Raw genomic sequence first — 14,136 nt, 5'->3', positions numbered from 1 at the left:
AAGGGAAACTGATGCCAAAGATTGTCAGACACATGTATAATAATGTAAATATACAAGTCCGCAAAAAATAAATAGCATTTCATTAACTGTTTTAGACATTTTAAAGTGGAAACGTTCCATAATTTACGTCTAACATTTCTGACTGATGCACACGTCACGGAATCTCAAACACTAATTCCCCCTCGGAGAACATACAACAACACAAAAACAACATACACATTCCAGTAAGCCATGCTAACCTATATCCACATCGTTATCCCTGGAAATTCAGACTAATAGCAAACACATGTGCTTTACATCACTGAGGTGAGTCGTCATTATTTTGCTGCATGCGCCTGCCGGCTTTATATACATCATGTAGAGAAATAATGAAGAGCACATGCTGTAATATCTCTGACAATTTAATCTCACCTATTATCAGCTGTTTTTAAGTGTTTACTGCAATTTGAACGAGTGGACGCAAAGGAGTTTATTTGTGGCTGCACTATTTTTGCCTGCTTTGCAAACCAAATTAGATGAAAACGACTTTAAGCTCCTGTAGTATAATTATTTTACAGCGAATGGTCGGATGGGACCGCTCAGCTGTGCTGGGGCTTGTTGCCTTGGTAACCCGGTAACCATGACTGCGGCTCTTTGTTTTTTACACCACTCCACCAAGTTCAAGCTCTGCTGGCGACGCTATTAATCACCACTCACACAGCAAATATGTTTTAAAATGAGCCGGCTGACTCATTTCCACCGCTGAAGTAGGTACCCCGATGAGCCAGATCCACCGCTCAGCAGAGCCCCGCCTCTTTCCCTCTCCAGTATGTTTCCACCTTCCTGACATTTAAAGCTGTCCACTTAAACTGATCCATGTTTGGGAAAAGGGCTTTAGCCTCTCCCATGCCAGCTCATCCAGGTGTGGGGACCGTCTGTGTTTACAGTTTAACAGAACGGCGTACCGGAATATAATTAGATCTGCTTGTTTTTCTTCCTTCCTTTCTGTTCTCATCTTTAAACACTTATGGTTATTCCTGGCTAGCCGGCACGGAGTCATGATTTTAAACATGAAGAGGGCAAAGTTGAGATTATATAAAGAGACGTTACAGCAAGAGGAACACCCTCGTAGAAATAGGGCGCGCAATTAGTCAGTCATTTTGCAATTGCAGTTAATTAATTTCCGAGTTAAGCCTGTTTTGCTTTCTGCTTTATTTGTGTGTTTTGTTGAATAACGAGTTGGATGGAGGCTTTATGTAAAGGTGAACGCTCGTCTGGAGCTTCTTTGAGTATTCCTTAAGAAGAGACAGAAAGGAAGGATGACATGCAACGGTGGTCTGGATGTTGTAGCTTTTGTGGAAGAAGGAGAGGAAGATTTATATTTCCAATTTTGGGTTTTCTAAAGATTAAAGTCCCTCTCCACTCAAAAATGCGCTTTGGTCCGAGCTGCTGCTCTCTCGGGTGTTTGACCTTCGCCGTGCAGAATGATGAACGCTCAGGCTCTGACACTAGTCTGACACACTGCTCAAATTAATCTGCCGAAAGTGGGAAGTTTCTCTGAGCTCGCCTCAAATCCGAAGTTCAAGGTGTGTAACTGCAAGCAGGATTTGTGAAATCAAAACTACTGCAGGAGCCGGTCCTAATTCCAGAGGAAATGTACACCCACGTGATGTGGAAACCTGAAACCTGCATTGCACAAACGCTCTTATTTCTATATTCTTGTGCGAGGACAGAGGGCTTTCTAACCAGTGGGCCGGTAGTTGGTAGAAGCATGAAAAACACATCAATCACAAATTCTCATTCAAAGCAGAGTGTTTTCTTATTGATCTTCAAACAGAGCTGGAGGGGATCCCTAAAGACAACTACAGCTTTACTCATCATGACACAACAAAAAGACAAAATCTCCTTCCTTCAGATCTTGTCAGCCCTGTCCCACATTATTTTCTCTGAGTTGCTTTAAGTGGTTGTGTGAAAATCCTCGGGGTGGTTTTTCAGCTTTATAGTTTTTATAGTTCGGCTTGGCTGGACTTTTTCTTGTTATTCTGCCAGAAGAAAACTCCAGCAGTTAAAATTAGCCTGGTAGAGCTGCACTCCCAGCCTGGAGATTTCCATGATGCTGATTCACTTTATAATGCTGCTTACTTTATGTCTTTGGGGGTAAATTTGTGTTAAAATGACTTGAAAGATTTGATTACACCGAAGACGGTTTGCGTTGTCAAAGTGTGTTTGATTAAATGAGCACTGGAGGAGACGTGTTTAGCTGCAGCACGACTTTTAATCAAACACATTTCAAACCCCCTTAATGAGACTGTTTTCACAAATTGAGTTGCCGTTCACTCCTTCTGCGCGATGGTTTGATGGTTTCCTTGGCAGCAGTATTGATGCTGCGCCTCATATTTGCCGTCATGGCTCCAGCCTCCTCACTTTCTTTCCTACTTGTTTCTAGGTTTTCCTCTTGTGTTTCCTGCCGAGTCAAACGTACCCAGTCCATCTTTTCATTAACTGGCTTCACTAAACCGCAGTCTGGCTAAGTGGTCACAGCAAAACTGGTTATGAAAGTCAACCCCAGGGATTTGGAATTAAACTACAAGCATGTTCACATTAAAGGAGTGATGTTGGCACCACATGGATTACAATACAGGCTAAAGGCTACCCAGCTGTCGGGTTATATTACAACACATACATTTACATTTAAACTCTACTCATTGTACGGTGGAGGATAAATTCAGTAATCTCAGATAGAGTTTAAGATAGTTTTAGCACTTTTTGAGCAAATGTCAAAACATAATTCAAACCCATAAGCATGCGAGCTGCAAAGCTTACGAACAGGAGGCGGATTTTGTTCTTAGTCTGTTTTAGGACTAAAAATGTAAGTTAACAGGCTCATCAATAACAAGTAGGTTCTGTGGATGTAGGGTTCTAGTTCAAAATTGTTTTAAGTTGTATTACAGATGTAGTCCCATTACACAAATACAACAAAAAATATTTAAAGATTAAATATCAAGCAAGAACATTTAAACTCTACTCACTGTAAGGTGGAGGATAAATTCAGTAATCTCAGATTTAATGTCATATCCATAGAGTTTAAGACATCTTTAGCACTTTTTGAGCAAATGTAAAAACATAATTCAAACCCACAAATGTGCTAGCTGCAAATCTTATGAACAGGAGTCGGATTTTGTGCTTTTTCAGTCTCTGTTTTAGGACTATATCAATATACAGAGGCCTAATGAAGTGGCTTTGAAACTCAAAAACCTCTTCAGAGACGCTCTCATGGTGCCATCGTTGGACTGAGCTTTATAGGATTAGAGGTTGGAGAACTGATTGGTCAGTAGGTGAAGTTTTAATACCTGTTGATAACCGTTCAGCCATGGGAAAGTAACAAGTGAACCGAGGGTTAAACCTTAAATTCCATTGCTAACATCAAATCCTGTTTAGCAGAACAGGCCTTAGACTTCCAGTCACTCTTTGTTAGCGTTAGCGTTTGTGGAGCTCCACGTATTGGTATATCTAACCCGCCTATTTACTCCAGTCTCCACTCGATTGTCCAGTTTGTCAAACACTAAAGCCAATATTGTCTCGGCTGAGTTGTTCTCTCTCTGCTCCTCACCTCTCCAGTAGCGCTGTTGTCTTTATGCTCCAGACATCAGTCAACATTTCGCCTACAAGCCGCCCAGCTCACCTTGCTCCAGCCCCCACACCAAGACGAACCAAACCGCTCTTCGATTACCAAACCCTGGACTCCGCGCCAAACCAACCAGCCCACGAACCTCCACGTGCTCGCCTGTCCCGGCGCCAAGTCCGCCCACCTTCGCTCCTCTCTGATCAAGAGTTTATAGAAGAAGACTCCGCTGTCTACGCCAAGTCAATTAAACTGTTCAACCTTTCGTCTCCGTCTGGTTTCCAAATCCTGCTATTGGGGCTAATTCCACTTAACCTCGACTATTACAGTGACATCAAATTTGAACTTGCAGGATAATTGTTGTTTTTGTCTATTGATTGCACAAAATCTCTAAATGTCAGTTTCATTCTTGTGTAATGAGGGCAAGAGCAGCAAGCAGATGAAGAGGAGTTCAGTAATGCACTCACACATTTCCTAACTAAATATATTTACCCCAGTGCAGATTTGAGGCATGTGAGCTTGACCTCAGACGTCAATGTTACAGCACTTTATAGACAAATATTGCTCTTTTCAAAAACACATATTCAACATCTTTCATATTACAGTCCAAAAAATATAAATCAGCTAATAAATTATGACGTTTTATTATAAACTGAGGCACCAAACAGGATATAACGTGGCTGAAACGAGCCCCAGCATTTCCAAAGTCAGCAAGAAGAAGAAAAATTCTTGGAGGAATGAGCCACTCTCTGCCATTCTATTCACCGTGATTCACTTGTAAGCTTATTTGTCTTCCCATCTGCATGCAGTTAGACACGTCACACAAAAATGCGCTGCTTGGCACCACAATAACTCCACGCTGGATCCGAGTAGAGCTTGAAGCACACGTTCAGGTCTTTTGACTTTCTTTAATTCAAGTTGCTGCTTTGGTGAACCAGATATGATCCGAGTATTAATCTTAATCTTGACAGCCTCTCTTTGTTTGTGTTGTTTATTGTGTTGTTTTCCTACATCTCAGACTTTCCACAGTGATCGTACAACATCGAAAAAGTCTGTCCTCCCACACGCCGCCACGCCTGATCACGTCTCCACATGCTTCTCTCTGTATAATCTGGGATTTGGTTGCTGAAATTAGATATGAATCATGAACATCTGCTCAAACAGGCCGCTGTACACAAACGCTCGGAGTTCTTAATGCTCGAGCGCAGCAGGCAGCAAAGGCTGAGCATAAAGTCTCACTGAGGTAAAAGATGGTACAGTTTCAGTTTGCTGAGCCAAGAAAACAAATCAGTATTTTTTCACTTAATCTCAATTACGGGCTCAGAAGAGGCCTTTTAACTCATCACTTGTGGGTGAAAATGACACCGAGAAAGCGCGATGGAGTGGAGAGATAGCCTCTGTCGTTTTCCACGAGTGTCAGAGTGATGTTAATGACTTCACCCTCGTCTCTTTAAGGGCTGAGTGTTTGAACAGGAGTCGACGGCTGAGCGTAGGATGGAGAGGAGGCGGCGATGATGGAGGGTGAAGAGAACGAAGGGGAAAGAAAAAAAAAAAAAAAGGCTGATTTACAAAAGGGAGGCTTCTGTGACTCAAAGACTGAGTGGCTGCCGAGGTAGTAAACAAACCTGAGTGTGGAGGTGCATGGTAGGCGGCTGCTGTATCCATGGCGACTGCCGTTCACACTCGGATGCTTCCTCGCACAGCGAACACGTGCTCGCAGGAACATTTTTTCACAACCTTTCACTTCTGTCCATTGGGCTTCCCATGTATGACAGTAAAGGCTTCAAATAAAACCTCAATCTATAGGCTGAACCGAACCTACTAACCTTTAAGGAATAGTTCATGGTAAGATGAGAAGACTGATACCACTTTGCTGGCCTGGATGCTAAACACGAAGCTACAGATAGCCAGTAGCACCTCTAATGTACACAAATCAACATGCCGTAACACAATTTTTAGTAGGTTAGGTGAACTACAAAATAGATTAAACAATACAGTATATATATGTACTAATTTGTCATCTTTTTCAAGAGCCTGCCTGGCTGTTTCTCTCAACTTCCTGTCTTTGTGCTAAGCTAACTGGTTGCTAGTCGTCGCAGCAATACATATACTGTCTGTGAGTGTTAATAATCTTCTCATCTAACTCTAGAGTTTACATCCCGGTACTTAGAACTATTAATTTCATCTTTACCATAACAAGAAGACGGATATCACTTCCATATATTTAAAAAATGAGCTAGCATAGCAGTGAGCTAGCCTAGCTTAGGCCCGGACACATTAGCAAGCAGCTAATCTGGCCCTGGGTTACACACATTTAATTTAATTTGGATGTTTATTATGAAAAACACAAGTTAACATTATGTGTGGGACCAGTTCTCAACATTAGAGATTTTTGTAGGTCGCGTCCGGTCTTTGTGCTAAAGCTAAGCTAACTGGTTGCTAGTCGTCGCAGCAATACATATACTGTCTGTGAGTGTTAATAATCTCCTCATCTAACTCTAGAGTTTACATCCCGGTACTTAGAACTATTAATTTCATCTTTACCATAATAAGAAGATGGATATCACTTCCATATATTTAAAAAATGAGCTAGCATAGCAGTGAGCTAGCCTAGCTTAGGCCCGGAAACATTAGCAAGCAGCTAATCTGGCCCTGGGTTACACACAACTAATTTAATTTGCATGTTAATTATGAAAAACACAAGTTAACATTATGTGTGGGACCATTTCTCAACATTAGAGATTTTTGTAGGTTGTGCTAAGCTAATGTGTATTCTAATATGTTAGCATAGCAGTCAGTTAGCCTAGCAGAAGAAAGCTGTTAGTCTGGTTCTGGGTTACGTGCTTCAAATGATTCAAGGATTTGAAGGCTTTATTGTCAAATGCAGCAACAGCTGGTTGTCATGTGATGACACGATTAAATATCTGTGTCAGTTTTTAACCTATTTACAAAGTACATTGATTCAAACTCACTCATTACTCACATCTAGGCTGCTCGAACACACTGAGGTAACTGTCTTCAGCTAAGCTTTGTCTAAGCAGGATGAGTTTGTCCGGCTGTTGTGGAATTGCAGTTGTTCCAATTTCACTGTGAGTAGCCTTTAGATAAGAGGACTCATAACACCATTTTTCTCTTCAGTTGATATGAAGCTATAGCCACGACACAGTTGCACCTCTGTACCCGGCATGAATACTGGGTGGTAATAAAAAAAATAAAAATTAAAACATTAACCCTCCACCCTCACCCTCACCATTTCACATACAAGTCTTTATGCTAAACAAACTGTCTGCTGACGAGCTTGAAATTTAATCACACAGACTTTTGGATGGTTTCTATAAACAACTATGGTGTTCCTCAAGGCTCAATTTTAGGTCCTACATTTTTTTTTTTAAACTTTATAACAATGTCTACAGTCATGCTGATGACACACAACGGTTGCCTTGTTTTTTTCCCTTTTATACTACATTTGAGATTTCAAGCATTAGATGGCAGAATACTTTTCACAGTTCAGTCAGTACAAAACAAAAGTCTTGGTCTTTGGAACTGAAACTCAGACAAAAAAACTCAACTCTGGGGGTCACCTTTGACTTAGTTTTGAGCCTCACTTAGGCTAACTGAAAATGCTTTTTATAATTTAAGGTACATTTCCAGTGTGCGACTGGTTTTCGCTGAAGCAAATACAGATTTTATTCGTCTACTACATGCTTTTGTTGACTGTTGTAGCGCTCTGCTATCTGGCCTTTCTAAGAAGAATATATCTCAACTTCAGCAGCTTCAGAACTCAGCTTGTTGACTCAGACCTGACGGCAAGCACAGAATACAGCAGGTGTAGAATCTCTGCAGTGGCTACCTGTCTGCTTTAACATTGATTCTAAGATCCTTTTATCAAATATTTATAGCACTCCTCGTTCTCCACTTATTTATCAGATTTGCTTTTATCATTTGAACCCTTCAGAACCATCAGGTCTTCTGCTAGTGGCCTTTTAGTTTTGCCTTAAAGTACAACAAAACAGTGAAGCAGCCTTTTGTTTTTATGCTCTGTGTCTTATTTTCACATTTATTTTCTATGTTTGTCGATGCATTTCTACAATTCAATCTATGTGATGTATTGTGACACTTTATTTTTCTGTTGTTGTCCTATTTTACGATTGTAAATGTTTGACTTATCCTGCCTCTGGTGTTTCCTCCTTACATTTAATTATGCGTTTTATCAATTTATGACTTATTTTTGGCACATTCATTTACAACATTATGTCAGCTGGGAAGTGGGGTTACTGTTTTTATAGTTTTTGACTCTATTTCATTCTATTTTATCCAGTTTGTGCTGCATTCAATTTGAATGAAATGTGTTTTACAAAGAAAGTCTGATGTTTTTTTGGTTTCATTGCAACGTAGGCTCCTATATTTTGGAGCATGCTTAGTGTAAGCATGTCTTTTATGTTTGTGACCTTAATTCTGACTTGTAGCTGCTGTTTGTGACTGTGCAGGGCTGGAAAAAAAAAGCTGGAATATGCAGGATTGTAGAAATCAACAAGAGTAAAGTGAATTTTGGAAGCTTACAACCAGCACTGCTTTCTCTGAGAACAGCTGGAAGACGAATTCAAAAGAGAGCAAAACTAATTCACATCTAAAAACACACCATTCAGCTACTTCATCACATTTCCAAAAATGCCAAATCCAGTGAGGACTCACATACCTCGGCTACAATTCAGAAAGATGGTAAACACGCCCTTGAACCTGGAGGAAAATGAAGAAAAGCACTGAAAGACGCAGCAGAACAAACAGACCTGGTCCACTGACATGTTTAGAGGAGCCATCTGTTCACTATCACAGACTCCGCTGAAGCAAGATGAGTGTGAGGGCAAACATGCAGGCAGGTAGTCAGAAACAATCTCATGTTGACCAGATGTGATGATTGGAGGCGCTTTTAACAGACCGGTGACTGCCACGGATCTGTTGAGAGCTTGTTGTATTGATCCCTGTTAGAATTTTAAGAGACTTTCATTAAAAAAGAAATAAAAAAAACCCCTGGAATTCATTGCATACTGTCTCATCTATAAACGTTCTGCTTCTAAATTCAAGACCTGCCGCCATCCTCCCCTTTGACCTCTGCAAGGGTTAAAAATATTAATAAGCGGACAAGAACTGACACACATTCGTGCTCTCACGTCACGTTTTGCACCGAGCGTAACCTCGGAGAAAAATAAGTCATCCGGTCACCCACTTGTGAAGTGAAGCCACACATTAGACAGTCACTGCAACAGAGCTCATGAGCCAGTCTTCTTCTTTTTTTCCCAGCTTAGTAACAACATCCAGGCACATTTTCCACAGAGCAACAACAGCGACCGTCTGTTTCCAGGAAAGTTTTTATTCTTTACTTTTTACATACAGTACTTTGGATAAAAAACAAAAAACAAAACAGCATAAATACAAATATATATTCAACAACCAACTGCACAGCAAAAAATTCACTTAATGAGCATTTAAGGTGAAATAAATAAAGAATAAATAATCGACGATGCTGTGAAGAGGCGTCTTCTCTCAGTGGTAGTTTCGTTGTGTGATAGCAACTCTGACGTGTGCATTTCTTTAAATTCACGCCGCTGCCTTGCGTCTCTGTCGGAGGCAGACGTCGCCTGCAGCTCAAGTCTCTGTCAAGTTTCTTCTTACAGCCTCCTTTAGCTTCCACCTGGAAACCCCGCGGATCTGCGAGGAACCTCTGGAGATCTCTGGTCTTCGAAATAACTCCACAACCCGGCAAGAAACTCCTTGGGCTGAGGTATTTCTTCTCCCGTCTGAACCTTCGCTGTGCGTGCGTGAGCTTATGTCCCTTTTTGAGGAGTAATCACATTATGTCTGCCGCTCGCAGGAACAAAAAAAAAAAAGTCAGTTAGCCTCTCTTGGTCTTCCTCGTCAGCTCCAGGTACACTGAGGACTTGAGGAAGCGAGGGTAGCAGTCCTTCTCCATCAGGGTGTAGATTCTGGCTTGGGCCAGGTCGAAGCTGGACAGGGTGGGCTGCTCCACGTTCTCCTTGGTGATCGCTTTGGTCACGTGGTCAAGATTTACCTGCAGGGCAACGGAGGAAAAAGGACGTTTAATCACCGGCATTCAGCAGCGAGACCAGAGAGATGGAGGGAGCGTCCAGCTGTTTGATATTTACCTCTCGTGGCGCATCGGAGCCGATGAACTCGTCGTAGATTTTCTTGGCTTTGGCGTCGAGCTTGGACGGTTTGGTCGCCCTGTAGTCCTCACACGCCAGGTAGAAGGCAATGTTTTCCTCGCTGAACTCAGACACCAGGAAGGTTCTGAACAAACACAGTCCATCTGAAGACAGCAAAGAGAGAGAGAAGGGCAGCAGTTAACACCTGGTGGTCAGAACTTACTGGAATGATTTGCATTAAGTTCGATCCGGACAGTGGGACTTACTTTGGCTGGACAACAGTTTCTCGAATGACTCCTTCCACTTCAGGGGCTCATTGATATTCAACCTGCAATAAAACAATACAGTAAATAAAACAATAAAACCATCAGGGAAAAGTTCTGAAACAATCAACTTCACTAAAATGCTGAAAAAGAGAAAGTCTTACTTCAGTTTTTCACTTTTCTTGGCGATGGTGTGGTCCGACTTCTGTAGCAAACTTCCAAACAACGCTTTCAGCTCCTTCGCCCTGTTAAAATAACACAAGGAAACGTTAAAGATGAGACAGCTTGAGGGTAACAAACTCCACCTGATCAATCTGGAAGTAAGAAACTACGATAATCTCTTGCTCGAAATCTTCCAAATCCCTCTTTAAACTCACCTCTCCAGGCAGGTGATGGGCAGCGAGTCGAGTCCTCTGCACATGATGAGACGCTTCTGGTGGATTAGTTCCAAAGGTTTTCACAAGTGTTTGTCAAGTGCGTGTCTTCCTGTCCTCCCTGTTGTGAGTGACTGAGCTCTCAGCTGGTCTGCCGTCTGTGTGGGAGAGCAGCTCTTTTTATAGGGCAGCACTCTCCGTGACATCACGCCTCCCGGCCAATCAAGCGAGAGGTGTGGGAGGATGAGGAGGCTTCCCGACGCTCATTTTCCTCCAGACAACTTCCCCACAGCATGTGTGATAGATGCTGATTGAATTACTTCACGGCCCTTAAATGTCTTTGCGGTTAATCAGGGTGTGTGTGAGCGTTTGTTGGGAAGTGTTCATGTGTTTTAGTGCTTGTGAAGAGAACTGCAGGGACAGGAAATCCCCCAAAGTGGAAGCATTTTGACTCGCTTGCTGAGTTTAGGGGTTAAGAAGCCCTCATGTGGTTTATTGAAGTAGAAGCTGTAATTAAAAAATGTAAAAAAACACTCTGTTACTGTTGTTGATTTGGGTTAAAAAACATTAATCTCCCAAATATCGGCTTATTATAAGTTGATAAAGACCTTGTTTGTGATGTGGATTTTTAATTCAAAGCAGGAGGATTTTTGCCTTTACTTCAGATTTATTTTCATTAGAAACAATTTTAAGTAGATTTATTATCAGCTGAATATTCTTCAAGTATTCACATTATTTAAAAAATGATCAGAAGGTTACATTTTTTATACTAATCTTACAGCTGTATTGAAATATAACCTGCATTTTGCTGCTGTAACTGGTTGAGCTGTGCAAATTTCTACAACTTTTTACGATTACTACATCTGTTACAACACTAAAACAACTAAAACCTGAATGTTAACACACTGAAACAACTACAACCTGGATATTAACTCAGTAAAGCATTTAAAACCTGAATATTAAAATACTAAAACACCTAAAACATGATATTAAGGTAGTTAGTCTTCATTTTTACACCAAATCCTTTACATGTATAGATTGTAAGTACTAAACTAAAGCTGTCAAATAAACATAATATAAAGCACAGTTTTTACTAAGCATCAGTAATCAGCCAGTCCAATGTTTAATTTAATATTCCAGTATTTCAATAACTTTAATCAAGTATGGAGCATTTTTAAAAAATTATCTGTATTGTGATAAATGTATTTAAAGATGCCCATACCACCGTCTGACTGGTTACACATCACAGCTAATAGCCGACTACGACTAAAGGATAAACTCATTTACTAATAATCCCCGTTGGCATTTCTGTGGCTTCACTGCTGGTAAATAGTGTTTCATGGGTAAAACAAACCCCAGCTCTGGTGAGGAATCACGAACCAAACTCGCCGCAAGATTATCCCCAGTTGATCCATAACTGCTTCCATAAAAAGCTTTTGTTTTTTTCTAGATTTATTTTTGGTCCTTGTTGCGGCCAGTTTAATAGAAGAGAAGGAAAGGAAATGAATCAGGAATAATCCACTGCATCGCAACCATTCAGCCGTTTATGTCTTTAATTCATTAAGACCTCAAACAGCTATTTTCTCTATTATCATCCTCTGAGAACACTTCCTGCCAGAGTTTGTCACTTCAAGTCACATTTCTCTTGTTCTCTCTGTGCTTCTCTGGTTTGAAGTCGATGGAAAAACAAATATTTCAGATTTTTTTTTTGTTGAAATATTTAAATCAAAAGCACAGCTGTGGGCGTGCTACCTAAAAACGTCGATCAAACTGAACCCACGCGGTCCCGACGGAGCGCCTCGGCTGATTGTTCAACTTTTAATGAAGTCGAAAAAGAGAAAAAAACAAAAACAATCAGAATTAAAAATGAAAACAAAACAAGCCACACAGGAGTGTTCTAAAATACAAAAGCAGAATAAACTCTCGCACAAAAACAACAACTTTTAGTCCTTAATAATTGAAAGTCTTCTATTTACTTTCTCGTGTACCTCGTTATGGAGAGAATGGAGTTTGAACTTGGCAGGTAGAAAAATGTGTTTATGTGTCTGGACTGTCTTTTCCTATCATGACAAAGCAAAGGGAGCTGTGCTTATATTTAGCCCAAGGACCGAGCAAACGATTGTTATTTAATCTGATAACTTCTATATTTAGTCTGGACTGAGAGCCAGCTGACAGTAAACTCTGCCACTAATAGGCGATTTCACAGAATGCACAGGAAAGGGAAACTCTGATGGTGTCTGAGCCCGTTTCCTCCTGGAACAATGCTTCGCCTCTAACTGGCTGCTGTGGCCGACACACAACTCTGGGTCACTTGGGCCTGAAATAATGAGCTGCTCCCTCCAGTGAAACGCAATCTAGGAGTGCGACAGGCGGAGAGAGGAGCTTCTTGTAAAGGAAAAATGTTTAAAGGCTGTGGTGCTGCGTCGAGGAAGAGAGTCAGTAATTCATCTTTCTGAAAGTGTGGAATTAATTTAGCTGTGAGGAGAGAAGGTGAAAATCAATAAAGAAAGAGTTGATTTGAGGCAATATAAGGAGAAGATGCGAGCTAAATAACGCTTTAAAGGGCACTCTTACCAACAGCAATACTAGTATTTAATAAGTTTCTGAAAAACAGTCCAGGAGAAAAGACTGTTAGAGTGTTTTTCAGTCGTTTGTCACGAGGTTTGAGTCACGAAACTCACATTACGTCTAATTTTGGTGGTAAAATCTCACATAGAAACACAAAAGATGAACACATCTTTATCAGATTATGTGCTTTAAGGTACCACATAATGCATTTACAAGATAATCCTATGCAGCATACAGTATGTGTATTTACTTTTTAAGATCACATGAATGGACATCACATGTTGGGTGATATTACCACCGTAGTTCACATTTTATTTTTTCATATTTTAGTATTTTTGCTTATTTATTTTCATTTTATCATTATTTTTTATTATGTATTATTATATTTATATTATTAGTTATTATTATTTATATCATTTCTATTTATTTATTTTTATTAAAAATATATTTTATTTTCTTTATTTTTTTAATATTTTATTTTAAAATATTTGATTATTTGTACCTATTATTGTCATTATTAATTTTATTATTATTTGAAATATATCATTATTTATTATTTATATTAATTATATTTATATATTTTTAATTTTATTTTCTTCCATTAAAATAAAAAATATATATTCTTAAATATGTTTTTATTTACTTTATATTTTTCATTTTTTTATATTTTATTTTTAAATATTTCATTATTTTTACTTATTTATTGTCATTTTTTATTTTTATATTGTTTTATCATTATTTATATCAGACTATTATTTATCATTATTTATATTAATTAGATTTATTTATTTTTTTATTTTTCATTAAAATAAAAAATAATGTATTTTAAAAAATATATTTTTGTTTTCTATATATTTAAAAAAAAATCCTCTTTGCAATTTGATCAGATAAAATAGCAATAGCAAGAAATACAAAATGCATATCAAACAAGGTTCCTAAGAGGTAAAAAGTAGCTGCTCCTGAGTTCCTGTTTACAACTGACTTTTCTTTCTCTTTAAAGAGCTAACTTTACCCAGAAAGCCGACCTCCAGCCCGTCCATGCTTCGTCAAAAGCAGAACATTGTGAGTCTCAGCAGCACAGCAGGCTGAAGTTCAGAGCATGCACGTCTGTTTTCACTCCTGGGTCAGTACTTGTCGGGACATCGTGGCTTGGACGGCCAGTGGAGGCT

General features: G+C 39.7%; 1 protein-coding gene across 1 annotated transcript; it reads right to left on the bottom strand.

Moving 5' to 3' along the window:
- Positions 1 to 9,428: 9,428 nt before the first annotated feature.
- Positions 9,429 to 10,549, bottom strand: rgs5b (regulator of G protein signaling 5b). The gene is made up of 5 exons (XM_008288424.1): positions 10,403 to 10,549; positions 10,190 to 10,270; positions 10,029 to 10,090; positions 9,763 to 9,926; positions 9,429 to 9,668 (listed from the first exon to the last, which is right to left on the bottom strand). Exons 1-5 carry the CDS (start codon positions 10,444 to 10,446, stop codon positions 9,492 to 9,494), a joined length of 528 nt encoding a protein of 175 aa, XP_008286646.1. The 5' UTR covers positions 10,447 to 10,549; the 3' UTR covers positions 9,429 to 9,491.
- Positions 10,550 to 14,136: the final 3,587 nt, after the last annotated feature.

Source organism: Stegastes partitus, unplaced genomic scaffold, assembly GCF_000690725.1.
Source record: "Stegastes partitus isolate 25-593 unplaced genomic scaffold, Stegastes_partitus-1.0.2 Scaffold0, whole genome shotgun sequence".
In the NCBI taxonomy this organism is placed as follows: domain Eukaryota; kingdom Metazoa; phylum Chordata; class Actinopteri; family Pomacentridae; genus Stegastes; species Stegastes partitus.
Note: the sequence above shows the minus strand (reverse complement) of the source record. Positions and strands in the feature narration are given on the sequence as shown.

Coding starts and splice junctions, on each gene's coding strand:
- rgs5b (XM_008288424.1), bottom strand. CDS start 10,446: ATGTGCAGAGGACTCGACTCGCTGCCCATCACCTGCCTGGAGAG. Junction 9,927..10,028: donor GAAACTGTTGTCCAGCCAAA/GTAAGTCCCACT, acceptor TGCTGTCTTCAG/ATGGACTGTGTTTGTTCAGA. Junction 9,669..9,762: donor GCTCCGATGCGCCACGAGAG/GTAAATATCAAA, acceptor GTTGCCCTGCAG/GTAAATCTTGACCACGTGAC.